The sequence below is a fragment of the Stomoxys calcitrans genome, chromosome 2, assembly GCF_963082655.1.
Source record: "Stomoxys calcitrans chromosome 2, idStoCalc2.1, whole genome shotgun sequence".
In the NCBI taxonomy this organism is placed as follows: Eukaryota; Metazoa; Arthropoda; class Insecta; order Diptera; family Muscidae; genus Stomoxys; species Stomoxys calcitrans.
The window spans coordinates 173486676-173501918 of record NC_081553.1 but is presented as its reverse complement, the minus strand read 5'-3'; the positions used below and the strand labels follow the sequence as shown (position 1 = coordinate 173501918).

Sequence of the window (15243 nt, the reverse complement as noted above, 5' to 3'; positions counted from 1 at the left end):
GCAAAGATCCTAATACTAAAATAGCAGACAGTGCAGTGGCGACTATTCGACACCGCAACCCACGTCGGAGCTGCAATGGCTGGTGAGGAAAGCAAAACAGACTGGAAACGAGGTACTAATAGGGTGCGATGCGAACTCTCACCACATTTCTTGGGGTAGTACCAACACTAATAAGCGGGGCCAAGTCTCTCTAATAACACTTAATATTGGTAACACCGCTACCTTTGTTAATAGGATTAGGGAGGAGGTATTAGATGTGACGATATGTTCGGAAAATCTCTCTCCATGGAACACTCTTTCTCTGACCATCGCTACATTAGGTTTAGAATAGCACGGCCAGCGCCGAATCCGATAAGCTTCCGGAATAAGTTCAAAACCGACTGAACAAAATTCGGAAGGCTACTCAGAAGAAGACTTGGGCAAGATAATTTAGATTGTCCACGCATAAAAGACATTGACGACAATGTCAACAGGATTACGACTGCACGGGTGGGGTGCGACACCAAAGGCCTACAGACCCATAAGCCTTACGTCCTTTCTACTCAAAACTATGGAACGTATAGTGGACACCACGATAAAGAGTAGGACATCCAGCGAACTGCTCAAATACAAACAGCATGTCTATGTCAAGGGAAGATCGGTGGAGACTGCCCTGCACGAGGTTGTGCATGAAATAAAAGAATCCTCCGATGCCAAAAAGTACACCCTGGCGATATGCATTGACATCGTTGGGGCTTTTAATAATGTGCGGACCAACACACTAATCCAATCCTTAGATCAGTACCGGGTGGACCCGGTCTTTAGAGACTGGATAAACCATATGCTAAGGAACATGTGGAGAAATTGTGTGTCCCATTGCATAAATATAAGGGAGAAAGTGGCACAGGGCACGCCACAGTGGGGCATTTTATCGCCACTCCTATGGGTGACTACCATAAATGGTATATTACGGATGCTGACTGAGGAGGGATTTGAACCCGTCTGCTACGCAGACGATGTTATAATACTTCTAAGGGGTAAAGATCCGAACGAGCTATGCAGAAGGGCCAAAAGGGCCAGTCATATGGCATATGACTGGGCTAGACCCAGGGGTCTCAATGTTAATCCAGAGAAGACTGAAATAAGAGGAAGACGACGGTGGGCCAATTTAACGCACCACGTTTCCTCAATAAGACGATTTCGATATCTGACGAGGTCAAATACTTAGGTGTAATATTGTACAGGAAACTGAATTGGAAGTGTTACATTCAGGAGCGTACAGAGAAGGCTCACAGATGTTGGGCACTATGTAGACGGGCCGTAGGATCGAAATGGGGCCTGAATTCGAGGATAGTCCACTGGCTCTACAGGAGCATGATTAGACCAATACTTACTTACGCCTCAGTAGTTTGGTGGACTGCTATGTAGAAAAGTGCAACATAAGGACCATACAACAGGTTCAGAGAACATGTTGTCTTGGCATAGGCGGAGCGATGAGGACCACGCCCACTAGGGCACTGGAGACTATTCTAGATATCCGACCCATTGACATACAGATTTAGTGTGAGGCAGCCATTGCGGCTATGAGACTTAAGGCGATGGGCGAATGGATTGATGGTGGGAGCAGCTCATAACATCGCGGTATAATCGAGGTGAAGATAGGAAACCTGAAAGGAAGGGAAGAAGTTTCCGATTGGATACCTGAGATGAACCTTGACATCAAGTGCGAGGCACTGCTGCCATCGGCACAGTCTTGGATTGATAGAATCCTAGTATTGCCATCTGGAAAGTTAGAGGACAGAGTGGGCCTGGGGGTATACATTGAGAATCCAGGGACTGAGATCGGTTTTAGACTGCCTGATCATAATACGATCCTGCAGGCGGAGATCCGGGCGATCACGGAATGCATGAGGTGGTGTGGTGCTAACACGAGGACGTCGAATGTGAACTTCTTTACCGACAGTAAAATTTCCATAAGAGCAATAACAACTAAGACGGTAAGGTCACGAACAGTCTTGCAGTGTAAGAAGGAAATTAACGCCTTTTCTAAAGGTGGCAAAGCCTGCATCGTTTGGGTGCCGGGCCATTATGGAGTAAGGGGGAATGAAAGAGCAGACGATTTGGCGGTGAAGACCAGAGGACTGCCGTCAATAAACTTGGTTAACCTGAAGCCTTTCGGATCGACGCAGTCCGAGTTAAGGGAGTGGGCGACGAATGCGCATGCAAAATTGTGGAACAGCGAAACTGTCGGTAGGACGGCGAAAATCCATATCGTGAAAAGACGAGGCTATTACTGAAAGGAAGTAAGAAAGAGGTCAGTATAGCTATTGGTATCATAACGGGACACATAGGACTACGAGCTCACTTATGTAAAATCGGTGAGGCAAGTGATAGCATGTGTAGGGCATGCGGGGAAAGTAATGAGACGTTGGAGCATTTTCTTTGCCATTGCCCGGCTTTCGCGTCTAATAGATACCGGCACTTAGGTGGAGACACAATACCAGACATGAACCAACTTAAGGGAGTGGTATTAAAAGCAATTAAGGATTTTGTAAGTAACACGGAATTCCTAACTTAAATATTTTTTAGAGGTTACTTCATAGTTTTTAGAGCACACAACAAATCGATTTTTGGCTTAGGTGTATGTCCATAGTGGAATGGGGCGGATTAATATCTGCACCCTCTTTTCAACCTTACCTAACCTACTTATTGGTCAGATTATGTCACTAATTGGCATCATTCGCTTAATTTACAATTTGTATACCCTCCACCGAAAGATGGGGGTATATTCATTTTGTCATTCCGTTTGCAACACATCGAAATATCCATTACCGACACTATAAAGTATATATATTCTTGATCACAGGTAAAATTTTAGACTGTCTAGCCATGTCCGTCCGTCTGTCTGTTGATATCACGCTACAGTCTTTAAAAATAGAGATATTGAGCTGAAACTTTTTTTTTTGTCCATAAGCAAGTTAAGTTCGAAGAAGGCTATATCGGACTATATCTTCATATAGCCCCCATTTAGACCGATCCGCAGATTTGGGGTCTTAGTCCATTAAAAGCCACATTTATTATCCGATTTTGCATAAATTTGGGACAGGGAGTTGTGTTAGGCTCTTCGACATCTTTCTTTAATTTGGCTCAGATCGGTCTAGATTTGGATATAACTGCCATATAGACCGATCCACCGATTTAGGGTCTTTGGCCCATAAAAGCCACATTTATTATCGGATTTTGCTGAAATTTGGGACAGTGAGTTGTGTTAGGCTCTTCGACATCTTTCTCCTATTTGGCCCAGATTGGTTCAGATTTGAATATAGCTGCCATATTGACCGATTTTTCGATTTAAGGTCTTGCGCCCATAAAAGGCGCATTTATTGTCCGATTTTTCTGAAACTTGGGAAAGTGGTTTGTGTTAGACCTTTTTACATCCTTCTTCAATTTGGTCCAGATCGGTTCAGATTTGGATATAGCTGCCATATAGACCGATCTCTCGATTTAAGGTTTTGTACCCATGATAGGAGCGTTTATTATCTGATATCACCGAAATTTGGGACAGTAAGTTAAGTTAAGCCCCTAGACATACTTCTGCAACCTGGCCAGATCTCACGAATCCTCTTTAGGGCGCAACGATATATTTTAATTGAGCGTTGATCCCCGAAAGCAATTAGTTTGTATTGGCTACGATACCAGCGTACATCATCATACTGTAGAGGAGGCTTAGGCATTTTGGACCGTACTTGACACAGTTATTGAAAGTCAAAACAAAACGACATGCTCAAAATTTCAGATAAATCGGATAAGAATTGCGGCCTAAAGAAGAACAAATCTATTCGCGAGATCGGTTTACATGGCATTAGATCAGTCCATAGAAACTTTAATTTTCATCCGATTTTGCTGAGATTGTAAACAGTGAGTTTTTCTGAGCTTCACGATATCCGACCTTAGTATGGTTCAGATCGGTTTATAATTGTATATATCAGCCCGGCCGAACTTAATGCCTTTTTACTTGTTACTACACACAGACAGACGGACTGATGGAAGGTCTGACGAACGAACATGTCATGACAATCAAGAATACATATATTGGGTTGCCCAAAAAGTAATTGCGGATTTTTCATATAGTCGGCGTTGACAAATTTTTTCACAGCTTGTGACTCTGTAATTGCATTCTTTCTTCTGTCAGTTATCAGCTGTTACTTTTAGCTTGCTTTAGAAAAAAAATGTAAAAATAGTATATTTGATTAAAGTTCATTCTAAGTTGTATTAAAAATGCATTTACTTTCTTTTAAAAAATCCGCAATTTCTTTTTGGGCAACCCAATAATTTATGGAGTCTCAGACGAATATTTCGAGGTGTTACAAACGAAATGACAAAAAAAGTAAACCCCCATCCAATGGCGGAGGGTAAAACAAATCAATTCAGTTGTTTCGAAGTCTACACAGAACTTTATATATATTTTTTTAAGGCCAGGAATGTGTTATATAAACTAATTTCTATGATAATTAATCTGAAACCCCGCAGCATTTGTTGATTGGCCCATATCTGGTCATCACGTTCAATTTTTTAAGGCACTTATCATCATTAACCATCTCCAAAGTGATGCCACCTTCAATTTGTAAGACAATTGTTCTAGGATCCAAATGCTGGCTCAGATTGGTTCGATCACACAACTTAACATAGTGGTTCTTAAGGCATGCTATTAGACCAATTTTGACTTGTAACAAGCCCAAACGAAATCCTATGCAGTTACGAGGTCCTTGGCCAAAAGATAGGAATAGCATGGGATGTCGACTTTGTCTATTTTTCATGGAGAAACGGTCCGGATCAAACACATTAGGATTTGGCCAATGCTAAAATAGAAAAGGCATCATTAGAGTGGTAACTTCAAGCATAAAATGTTCTCTAGAAATTACCTTTGGATCATAGTGCATGCCAGATATAGAAATCATAACCGCCATACCATCGGGCAGGTTGTAATCAAAATAGGGCTTAAGAGAAAACAAATTTCCCTTATTGTCAGCAGAATGTTCTCTTTCAGTAATTGCCAATGCGGGATACATTCTTAAGGCCTCACGTACCACCATATCGAGATATTTCAAATTATTCAAAGCTTCATAGGAAAGTTTATCATTATTTTGACAAATGGCATGTTCTATCTCCGTTCTTAATTTATTTTGTACGTCGGGATGCTTAGCCAACTCTAACAGGGCACTGGACATGGTGCTGGCGGAGGTGTCGAAGCCAGCAAACATGAAACTCCAAGTGAGGCCGGTTAGAGTATTCATGAAAGTCGACATATTCTCTCCTTCTGCCGTAGCTTCTTTCTTCATCTCGACAAAGGCGTCTATTATGTCATTCCTTTGTAGACACGTACGTTCCCTTTCGCAAATCAACTTGGTCATGGTGGTCCTTAAAAAGTCCTCTGTTTCTTGGGCTATTAATTTTAACTTAAAAGCACCCACCAATTGAGGCAAGAAGTAAATAAAGGCATAACGTATCGATTGCCTCCAGTCACCGACAGCTATCTTGCGAATATCATTGGCAAACTCATCCTTTGGATTGTCCAGGGCATTAGAGGAAACCCCAAATATTGTGGAGTTGTTGGTGTCTATGGAGTATAAAGCAGACAGTTCTCTCATTTCCGCCACAAAACGTTTCCCTTTTTGTCGCAAACGCCTCTCCAGATTGGCACCCACTTCCTGTAGCAAAGGATACATTTGCCTTATTTTGCTACCTGTAAATACCGTTGATAGTTTTGAACGAATTCTCCTCCAATGCTTACCACGGGAGAAAATCATGGCCTTACTACCCACAAGATCGAAGTGTGGATCTGGCTGCGCAAAATGGTTACGAAAATTATCGAATTTTTTAATGAATATTGACTTAAGCATTTCCGGATCGCGTATTAACAAGGCAGGACGATGCAGTATGTAGACACCCACTACAGGTGCATTCTCAAATTTAGGATCAAGATAAACTTTCTTTAGGTGGAATCCGAAATTGGTTTTCATGCGGATAATACCGCCTAAACTGCCACTAAAAAAGCCCCGAACATTGGGAATCCCGAGTTTATCCCAATAACGGAAAGTTGAGTGGTACCATACAAAGCTGATTATCACGATCGCCAAGACAAAAAGTGGCAGGAGAATCATATTCGAAATTTGTGCAACGTCTGTCCAAATACAATGCAGCTGATGAACTAAAATGTTTTCAATTTCATTGTGAGATTTTATAATAAAACCAGTAAGGAAAGGCAAAAGTCGGGCGGTGCCGAATGTATAATTCCCTACACCTACCCCATAAGAACAATGTGGCAGCTATATCCAATTGTGAACCAATCTTGATGGACCTCGGCGAATGTTTTCAGATGGGCTATTGAACAATTCGCATCAAATTTTGAGCAAATATGTCCAAACTGTAATAACTACAGTTGACAAATGACAACATTATTGCAAATTACCCAAGACCTGAGGAAGATATATATGGAAGCTACATCTAAATCTGAACCGACTCTCGTTGAAAAAAAACTTTGTGTAAAATGTTGCCAAGATTGGTCAATAAGTGCGCTTGCAGTGGCTCTTGGAGTTAAAATCGACAGCCATATCTAAATCTGAGCCGATCTCTATTAAATTCACCTGTAATATTAAGAGTCATAAGAAAATCCTTTCTGTCAAAATTCGAAAGAATTGGCTAACAAATGAGCACTTTAACGTAATATTTCTCAAAATCGGACGATCATATAAATACATGGATGGGTGGACATATACTAGACCGATTTCTATTAAATTCGACAGTAATGTCGGGAGTCACAAGAAAATCCTTCCTGCCAAATTTCGAGCGAATCGGCTGATAAATAAGCACTTTATTGCAATATTTCCCAAAATTTAAATATAAACCGATTTCAACCAAACTTTAAAGACATTGTGGTAGTCGTCGAGGAAAGCTTTGGGCAAAATTTTGGCAATATTGGTCAATTAATGCGCTTGCTGTGAATCTAGAATTTAAAAACGGGCGATGAACATATATGGCAGCTATATTTCAATCTGCAAGGATTTCTATGAAATTCACCAGTAATGTCAAGAGAAAATCCCTCCTACCAAATTTCGAGAGAATCGTTTAACAAATGACCATTTTATTGCATTATTACTGCATATCGGACTAACATATATATGAAAGCTATATCCAAATCTGAACCGATTTTTTCCAATTTCAATAGGCTTTGTCTATACGCAAAAAAAAAATGTATGTCCCAAATTTGAAGACGATCGGATGAAAATTGCGAGCTGTAGTTAGTTAGGTCCGTCCCATGCCACTAACTATGGACATACACCTAAGCCAGTAATAAATACTAAAAAAGTTTCCTCGAAAAAGGAAATCTACGTTAGAAATTCCGTGCTACTTACAAAATTCTTATTGTTTTTTCATTCCCCGCCCCTAAGTCGTTTCATGTCTGGTATTGTGTCTCCACCTTAGTGCTGATATCTGCCGCGATTATACCGCGATTGTATGAGTTGCTCTTTTCCTCTATCCATTCTCCCATAGCCTCAAGTCTCATAGCCGCAGTGGCTGCCTCACACTTAATTTGTATGTCAATGGTTCGGATATCTAGAATAGTCTCCAGTGCTCTAGTGGGCGTGGTCCTCATCCCTCTGCCCATACCAAGACAACATGTTCCCTGAACCTTCAGCCCATATTTAACACGTATTTAACACGTATGTTGAAGATCATGGGAGAAGCCATTGTACACAATTTTTGCTAAATCGATTTAGAATTGCGCCCTCAAGAGGCTTAAGAAGTACAACCGGGAGATCGGTTAATATGGAAGCTATATCAGATTATGAACCGAATTAGACCGTACTTGGCATAGTTGTTGCAAGCTAAAAAAATCACTTTATGCAATAAATTTCAGCCGAATTGGATAATAATTACGCCCCCTAAAGACTCAAGAAGTCAAGATGCCATATCGGTTTATATGGCAGCTATATCAGGTTATGGACCGACTTGAATCATACTTAGCACAATTGATGGAAGTCATAGCAAAACATCATACGCAGAATTGTAGCCAAATCGGATAAGAATTGAGCTCTATATAGTGGCTCAAGAAGTCAAGATCCAGGAAGTTGTATCGAAAGAAAGTTATAAATGAATCTGAACAGTTTCAGATTTACAAAGTTATAACACGCTTAACCACTGGTTTAGGGTATAATGATACATGTATTTGTACAACCAGTAAGGAAAGGCAAAAGTCGAGCGGGGCCGACTATATTATATCCTACACCACCGAGAATACGTACTACTCTCAATAAATGGAATGGATGTTGAAATCTAGTCAGACTTTTATTTTGCATACCTATTGAAATATTGAATAGAACTACAGCCATAAAAGGCCATATCGGATGAAACATATATATGAGAGCTAAATCAAAATTTGGACTGATTTTATTGAAATTTTGCACACGTAATGAATGTTACATAAACTAACTTTTCAAAAGATCGGACCAAAAATTGTGGCAGCTACAGCCTTAAATCTCCATATCAGAGAAATGATATATATGGGTGCTATGTGTAAATCTGAACCGATTTTTAAAAAATTTTGCACACGTATTAAGACTTTAAAGAAAATACTTCATGCTAAATTTTCTAAAAATCAGACCAAAATTATAGCTGCTACAGCCATAAAATTACATATCGGATGAAAGATATATATGGGAACTATATCTAAATTTGAACCGATTTTATTGAAATTTTCCGCACACATGAGGACGTAAAATAAAACACCTCATGCAAAATTTTGTAAAGATCGGACCTAAAATGTGACTACTACAACCTTAAAAAGCCATATCGGATGAAACACATAATGCTATATTTTGTAAAGATCGGACCAAAATTGTGGCTTCTACAGCTTTAAAAGACCATATCATATGAAAGATATATATGGGAGTTATATCTAAATTATAACCGATTTTCCTGAAATATTACACATATTTGAGGACGTCAAATAAAACACCTCATGCTAAATTTTGTAAAGATCCGATCAGAATTGTGGCATCTACAGCCTTAAAAGGCCACATCGGATGAAAGATATATATAGGAACTATATCTAAACCTGTTCCGATTTTGACGAAATTTTGCACACACATGAGGACGTCAAATAAAACACTTCATGCAAAATTTTGTAAAGATCGGACCAAAATTTTAGCTTTTACAGCTTTAAAATTCATATCGAATGAAAGGTATATATGGGGGCTATATCTAAATCTAAACCGATTTTATTCACAATCAATAACGTTTGTCCTTGGGCCAAAAAAGTGGCATGTGCAAAATTTTGTGACAATCGGACAATAAATGCGACCTGTACCTTGATCACAAGAATACATGGATAGACAGACGGACCGACGGACAGACGGACATAGCTTAATCGAATCATGAGGTGATTCAAAGCCGATCGATGTACTTATCGCTGGGTCTGGCTCTTCTCCTTCTCAGCGTTGCAAAAAAATGCACAAATTTATAATACCCTGTACCACAGTGGTGATGTAGGCTATAGTGATCGCAGCAGAATTACGCGATTAGAATGTGAAATTTAAATTTCTTTATCTAATTGAAACATTATTTCAAGTGAAACCTGAAATATTAAGTTTGACTTGAGCGATACACGCGCGAAGAGATGATATTGTTTTACAATTAGAATACTTCATACTTGTTCGATAACACTGTGGAAAAAAAAACTAAAAATAACGGTAACAAATAAAAACGTGCTAAGTTCGGCCGGGCCGAATCTTATATACCCTCCACCATGAGACGCATTTGTCAAGTTCTTTGACCGATATCTCTTTATTTGCAAACATTAGATAATGTGTAAGAATTTTTATGCTTTTTGCGCTATACCAAGTTAGGAACCTCTTGGGACCAACTTGGTTTGACTGTTAGAGACCAAAGTAAAATTCATTGTGGGAAATATCAGCCAAATCGGATATGAATTACGCCCTCTAGCGGCTCAAGAAATAAAATCGGGAGATCTGCTTATATGGTACCGATTAAGAACATACTTGGCACAGTTATTGGAAGTTTCAAATACTTCATGCAAAATTTCAGCCAAATCGGATAGCAATTGCGCCATCTAGCGGCTCAAGATATCGAGATCCGAAATCGGTTTATATGGGAGCTATATCAGGAAATTGACCGATTAGAACCATATTTGGCACAATTGTTGGATGTAATAACAAAACACGTCATGCTAAATTTCAGCCAAATCAGATACAAATTGCGCCCTCTAGAGGCTCAAGAAGTCAAGATCCAAGATCGGTTTATAAGACAGCTATATCAGGTTATGGACCGATTTCCACCATACTAAGCACAATTGTTGGAAGTCATATTGAAACACGTCATGCCCAATCGGATAAAAATTGCGCCCTCTAGAGGCTCAAGAAGCCAAGATCCAAGATCGGTTGATATGGCAGCTATATCAAAACATGGACCGATATGGCCCATTTACAATTCCAACTGACCTACACTAACAAGAAGTGCAAAATTTCAAGCGGGTAGCTTTACTCGAATTAGCGTGCTTTCGACAGACAGGCGGAAGGACGGCATGGCTAGATTGACTTAAAATGTCATGTCGATCAATATTATATATACTTTATGGTGTCTTTGGCAATTAATTCGAGGAGTTACAAACAGAATGACGAAATAAGTATACCCCCATCCTATGGTGGAGGTTATAATAAAATCACCCACTGTTGCCAACTAATAAATATGTTGGGCAACCATTAGTTTAGTAGTTATCCCTGTGGTAAATGCCAACCAAAAACAAAGAATCTTGAACGCACATAGACAACAATAAAAAAAATTTTAAAATTTATGTGCTCGGAGTCAATTATTCTTCCCGGAGTCGGAGTCGAATCAAAATTTATCGACTCCACAGCCTGGGCATGAGGTAAGAGCGGTATTTATATTCAAGACCAACAAAGAAAGTTATGCTACATTAAAGGCCTACAGTCTTATAAGTCTTTCTTCTTTTAAGTACCCTTTCCTTAACTAAAACTTTACTTTCCTTTGAGAAAGGAAACTATGCTTTCCTTTGGGAATCCTTTCCTTTGGGAAAGGATACTAAAACTATCCTTTCTTTTGGGAAAGGGTAATTAAATTTCTCCTTTCCTTGGGTGCTTAAACTATCCTTACCTTTGGGAAAGGGTACTGAAACTATCCTTTCCTTTGCATATGAGTACTAAAACTATTCTTTCCTTTAGTAAATGGTACTAGAACTATCCTTTCCGTTGGGAAAGGATACTAAAACTACTCTTTCCTTTGGGAAAAACTAAAACTAACTTTTCCTTTGAGAAAGGGTGCTTTAACTATCCTTTCCTGTGGGAAAGGATACTAAAACTACCCTTTCCTTTGGGAAAAACTGAAACTAAACCTAACTTTTCCTTTGTGAAATGGTACTTAAACCACCCGTTCCTTTAGGAAAGGGTAATTAAACTATCCTTTTCTTTGGGAAAGGGTCTTTAAACTATTCTTTCGTTTGAGAAAGGGTGCTTAAACTGTCCTTTCCTTTGGGAAAGGGTACTAAAACTATACTTTCCTTTTGGAAATGATACTAAAACTATCATTTCCTTTGGGAAAGAGTACTTAAACTAACCTTTCCTTGGGGAAAGGGTACTAAAACTACACTTTCCTTTAGGAAAGTGTATTTAACTATCATTTTCTTTGGGTAACAGTACTAAAACTATTCATTCCTTTGGGTAAAAGTACTAAAACTATCCTTTCCTTTGGGAAAGGGTACTCAAACTAAACTTTCCTTTGGGTACTTAAACTAGTTTAAGCACCCTTTCCTTTGGGTACTTAAACTAGAATAAGCACCCTTCGGGTGCTTATGCACCCAAGCCAGTAATTGGTTTGTTGTGCGCTCTAAATACAAAAAAGTATCCTCCAAAAAGAAAATCTAAGTGAGGAATTTCATGCTACTCACAAAATCCTTAATCCTTTCAGTCGATATGGACTTTTAAGGCTGTAGAAGCCACAGTTTTATTCCGATCTTTAAAATATTTTGTGCGAGGTGATTTATTTGACGTCCTAATATGTGTTGAAAATTTCATGAAAATCGGTCCAGATTTATATATAGGTCCCATACATATCTTTCATCCTATATGGCCGTTTAAGGCTGTAGAAGCCACAATTTTTTACCTATCTCTACAAATGTCATGGGGTGTTTTATTTGACGTCTCCATATGTATGCAAAATTTCATAAAAATTAGTCCACATTTAGATATAGCTCCCATATATATGCTTCGCCCGATTTGCACTTAAATGACCGTAGTAGCTACAATGTTCAACCGATCTGTACAAAATTTGGCACGGACTGTTTTGGCTGTAGAAGCCACAATTTTGGTCCGATCTTCACCAAATTTGGTGTAGTGTCGTTTTTGTGAAGTCTCAATGTATGTGCATAAAAATCGGTTCAGATTTAGATATAGCTCCCATATATATATTTCATCCGATATGGCGTTTTAAAGCTGTAGAAGCCACAATTTTGGTCCGATCTTTACAAAATTTTGCATAAGGTGCTTTATTTGACAACGTCGTATCTGTGCATAATTTCATAAAAATCGGTTTAGATTTAGATATAGCTCCCATATTATCATTCATCCGATATGGGCTTTTAAGACTGTAGAAGCCAGAATTTTGGTCCGATCTTTACAAAATTTTGCATAAGGTGCTTTATTTGACGACGTCATATCTGTGCATAATTTCATAAAATCGGTTTAGATTTAGATATAACTCCCATCGTTCATCCGATATGGCCTTTTAAGGCTATAGAATCCACAAATTTCGTCCGATTTTGCATGAGAAGTTTAAATTGACGCCTAAATACGTGCGTAAAACTTCATTTAAATCAGTCCTAATTTTAGATATAGCTCCAATGTGTATATTTCATCCGATATGGAATTTTAAGACAGTAAAGTCCACAATTTTGGTCACATATCTATAATATAGGGCGTGAGATGTTCTCTTTATGTCCCTGTATGTGTTATTAAAATTGGCACAGGTTTGGATATAACTCCCTTATAATCTTTTATCCGATATGGCCTTTTAAAGATGTGGAAATCCAAATCTTTTGTCCTATGGTAGGAAAATCTTACAAGGTTCTAAATTGATATTTCAATTGGTATCCAAATTAAAGTCTGACTAGATTTCGACATAAGTTCTACATATAAAAAGTACTACATGCACGAGGTGGTGTAGGGTATTATATAGTCGGCACTGCCCGACTTTTGCCTTTCCATACTGGTTTTGAATTTAACTTTATTGTTGAATGGATCATTAGTACAAAATAGCTACATTTTCTACATAAATCTTTAAAGAGGAACCTTACAGGTACAATTGTCACTTAGATTTAAAATAGGTAGAAAGGACACATAACAATTATTTGATTGCCAAAATATAGTTCACAAGTTACACCTTTTAATATCACCATAGTCACCAACATTTTCAGTTATAATTGTAGAATTTTTAACGTTTTTACCTCAGAACTAGTTTTAGCAAACAGATTGACCTTGCTACTACCCTCTCATTCTTGATGATTTCTTGTATTTGACAACTCCATGAATGTTCAAAGTCAATAGCACAACAGATCGCTCTTTTAAAATAGCTTGCAAACGCAACCCTGCCTCGGGAACATATGGTGGAAAGTTATCGGGATTTATATTAAACTTGTTGACGTTTAGAACAGTTCCCTGCATTACGGATGATACAAACCAATGCGCATATTTCTAATTATTGATATTTTATCATGTCATATCATATCATAAATACCTTTTTCAGGGGACATTTCTTTGGCACATTTGAAGAGCGCATTAGTTCATTACGCCAGAGTTCCATAATTTTAAATGCCCCTTTACCTTCTAGAAACGAACAAAAATCCATATTGGTAATATTGGCCACTTCAAGTTTTTCATTCTGTGAACCTTCCACTATTATAAGTACATCCAATTGGGGCTTTATCATATCCCTCACTAAGTTGGCATTCATGCAAAAGGTCTCGGTGTTCCTTTTGGTTCGTATAAATGAACAGTTAAGAAATCCGATGGTTTGGACATTCTTCGTATGTTCAACTTTATCAAAGGCGAAATAAAAAGGACGCTGAAATAATATTTAGGAGCAGTAGAGAATGGGAACAAACATTTTTTGTTGTTGTTAAAAAAGTATAAATGTGGAAAGTTCCACTGTTTTAGACTTACCCAGGCTCCAATTATGTTGAACACTGAAAAAAGCAATGCGATATACAAAAACTCTCTGTCCATATTAGCTTTAAAGTAGTACTGATGATAAAATCATTTTCGTTTTCAATTTTGAGTACACCACACGCTACAAATTGCCCTTAACTGATGACATGATTCTTATTTCGCTGGCAATCAACATTCGCCCTTTCAACATTTATAAAGCAATTTAAATACATATTTTTGCTTTTATAGCCACCACCATAGGATGGGGGTATATTCATTTTGTCACTCCGTTTGCAACACATCGAAATATCCATTTCCGACCCTAGAAAGTATATATATTCTTGATCAGCGTAAGACGATCTACCCATGTCCGGCCGTCTGTCTGTGAAATCACCTACAGTCTTTAAATATAGAGATATTGAGCTGAAACTTTGCACAGATCCTTTTTTTGTCCATAAGCAGGTTAAGTACGATGATGGGCTATATCGGACTATATCGTGATAAAGCCCCCATATACACCGATTCGCCGATTTAGGGTCTTAGGCCCATAAAAGCCACATTTATTAACCGATTTTGCTCAAATTTGGGGCAGTGAGTTGTGTTCGATCACTCGATATCCTTCTTTAATTTGGCTCAGATCGGTAAAGATTTGTATATAGCTGCCATATGGACCGATCCGCCGATTTGGGGTCTTAGGCCTATAAAATGCTCATTTATTGTTTGATTTTGCTAAAATTTGGGACAGTGAGTTGTGTTAAGCCCTTCGACATTATTCTTCAATTAGGCCCAGATCGGTCCAGATTTGGATATAGCTGCCATATAGACCGACCTCTCGATTTAAGGTCTTGCGCCCATAAAAAGCGCATTTATTGTCCGATGTCGACTTAGATGGGGTGCGTCCACAGGGATCTGGGTCGAGTGGGTCTGGCCGGGCAGTTAAACAGATGACGTGTATCGTGCGGTCCCTGGTTACAATCGGGACATACATCTTGCACGTCGGCATTAATCCTTGCTCTGTAGTTGAGGCGAC

General features: G+C 38.7%; 2 protein-coding genes across 2 annotated transcripts; both read right to left on the bottom strand.

The window, feature by feature from the left end:
- Window positions 1–4405: 4405 nt before the first annotated feature.
- On the bottom strand, window positions 4406–6163 carry LOC131995198 (cytochrome P450 6g1-like). The gene is made up of 2 exons (XM_059363436.1): window positions 4902–6163; window positions 4406–4838 (listed from the first exon to the last, which is right to left on the bottom strand). Exons 1-2 carry the CDS (start codon window positions 6138–6140, stop codon window positions 4491–4493), a joined length of 1587 nt encoding a protein of 528 aa, XP_059219419.1. The 5' UTR covers window positions 6141–6163; the 3' UTR covers window positions 4406–4490.
- Window positions 6164–13550: 7387 nt separating this feature from the next.
- LOC106094742 (uncharacterized) lies at window positions 13551–14291 on the bottom strand. Its single transcript, XM_013261980.2, has 3 exons — window positions 14229–14291; window positions 13804–14130; window positions 13551–13724 (listed from the first exon to the last, which is right to left on the bottom strand). The coding sequence occupies exons 1-3, from the start codon at window positions 14289–14291 to the stop codon at window positions 13551–13553; spliced, it is 564 nt and encodes a 187-aa protein (XP_013117434.2).
- Window positions 14292–15243: the final 952 nt, after the last annotated feature.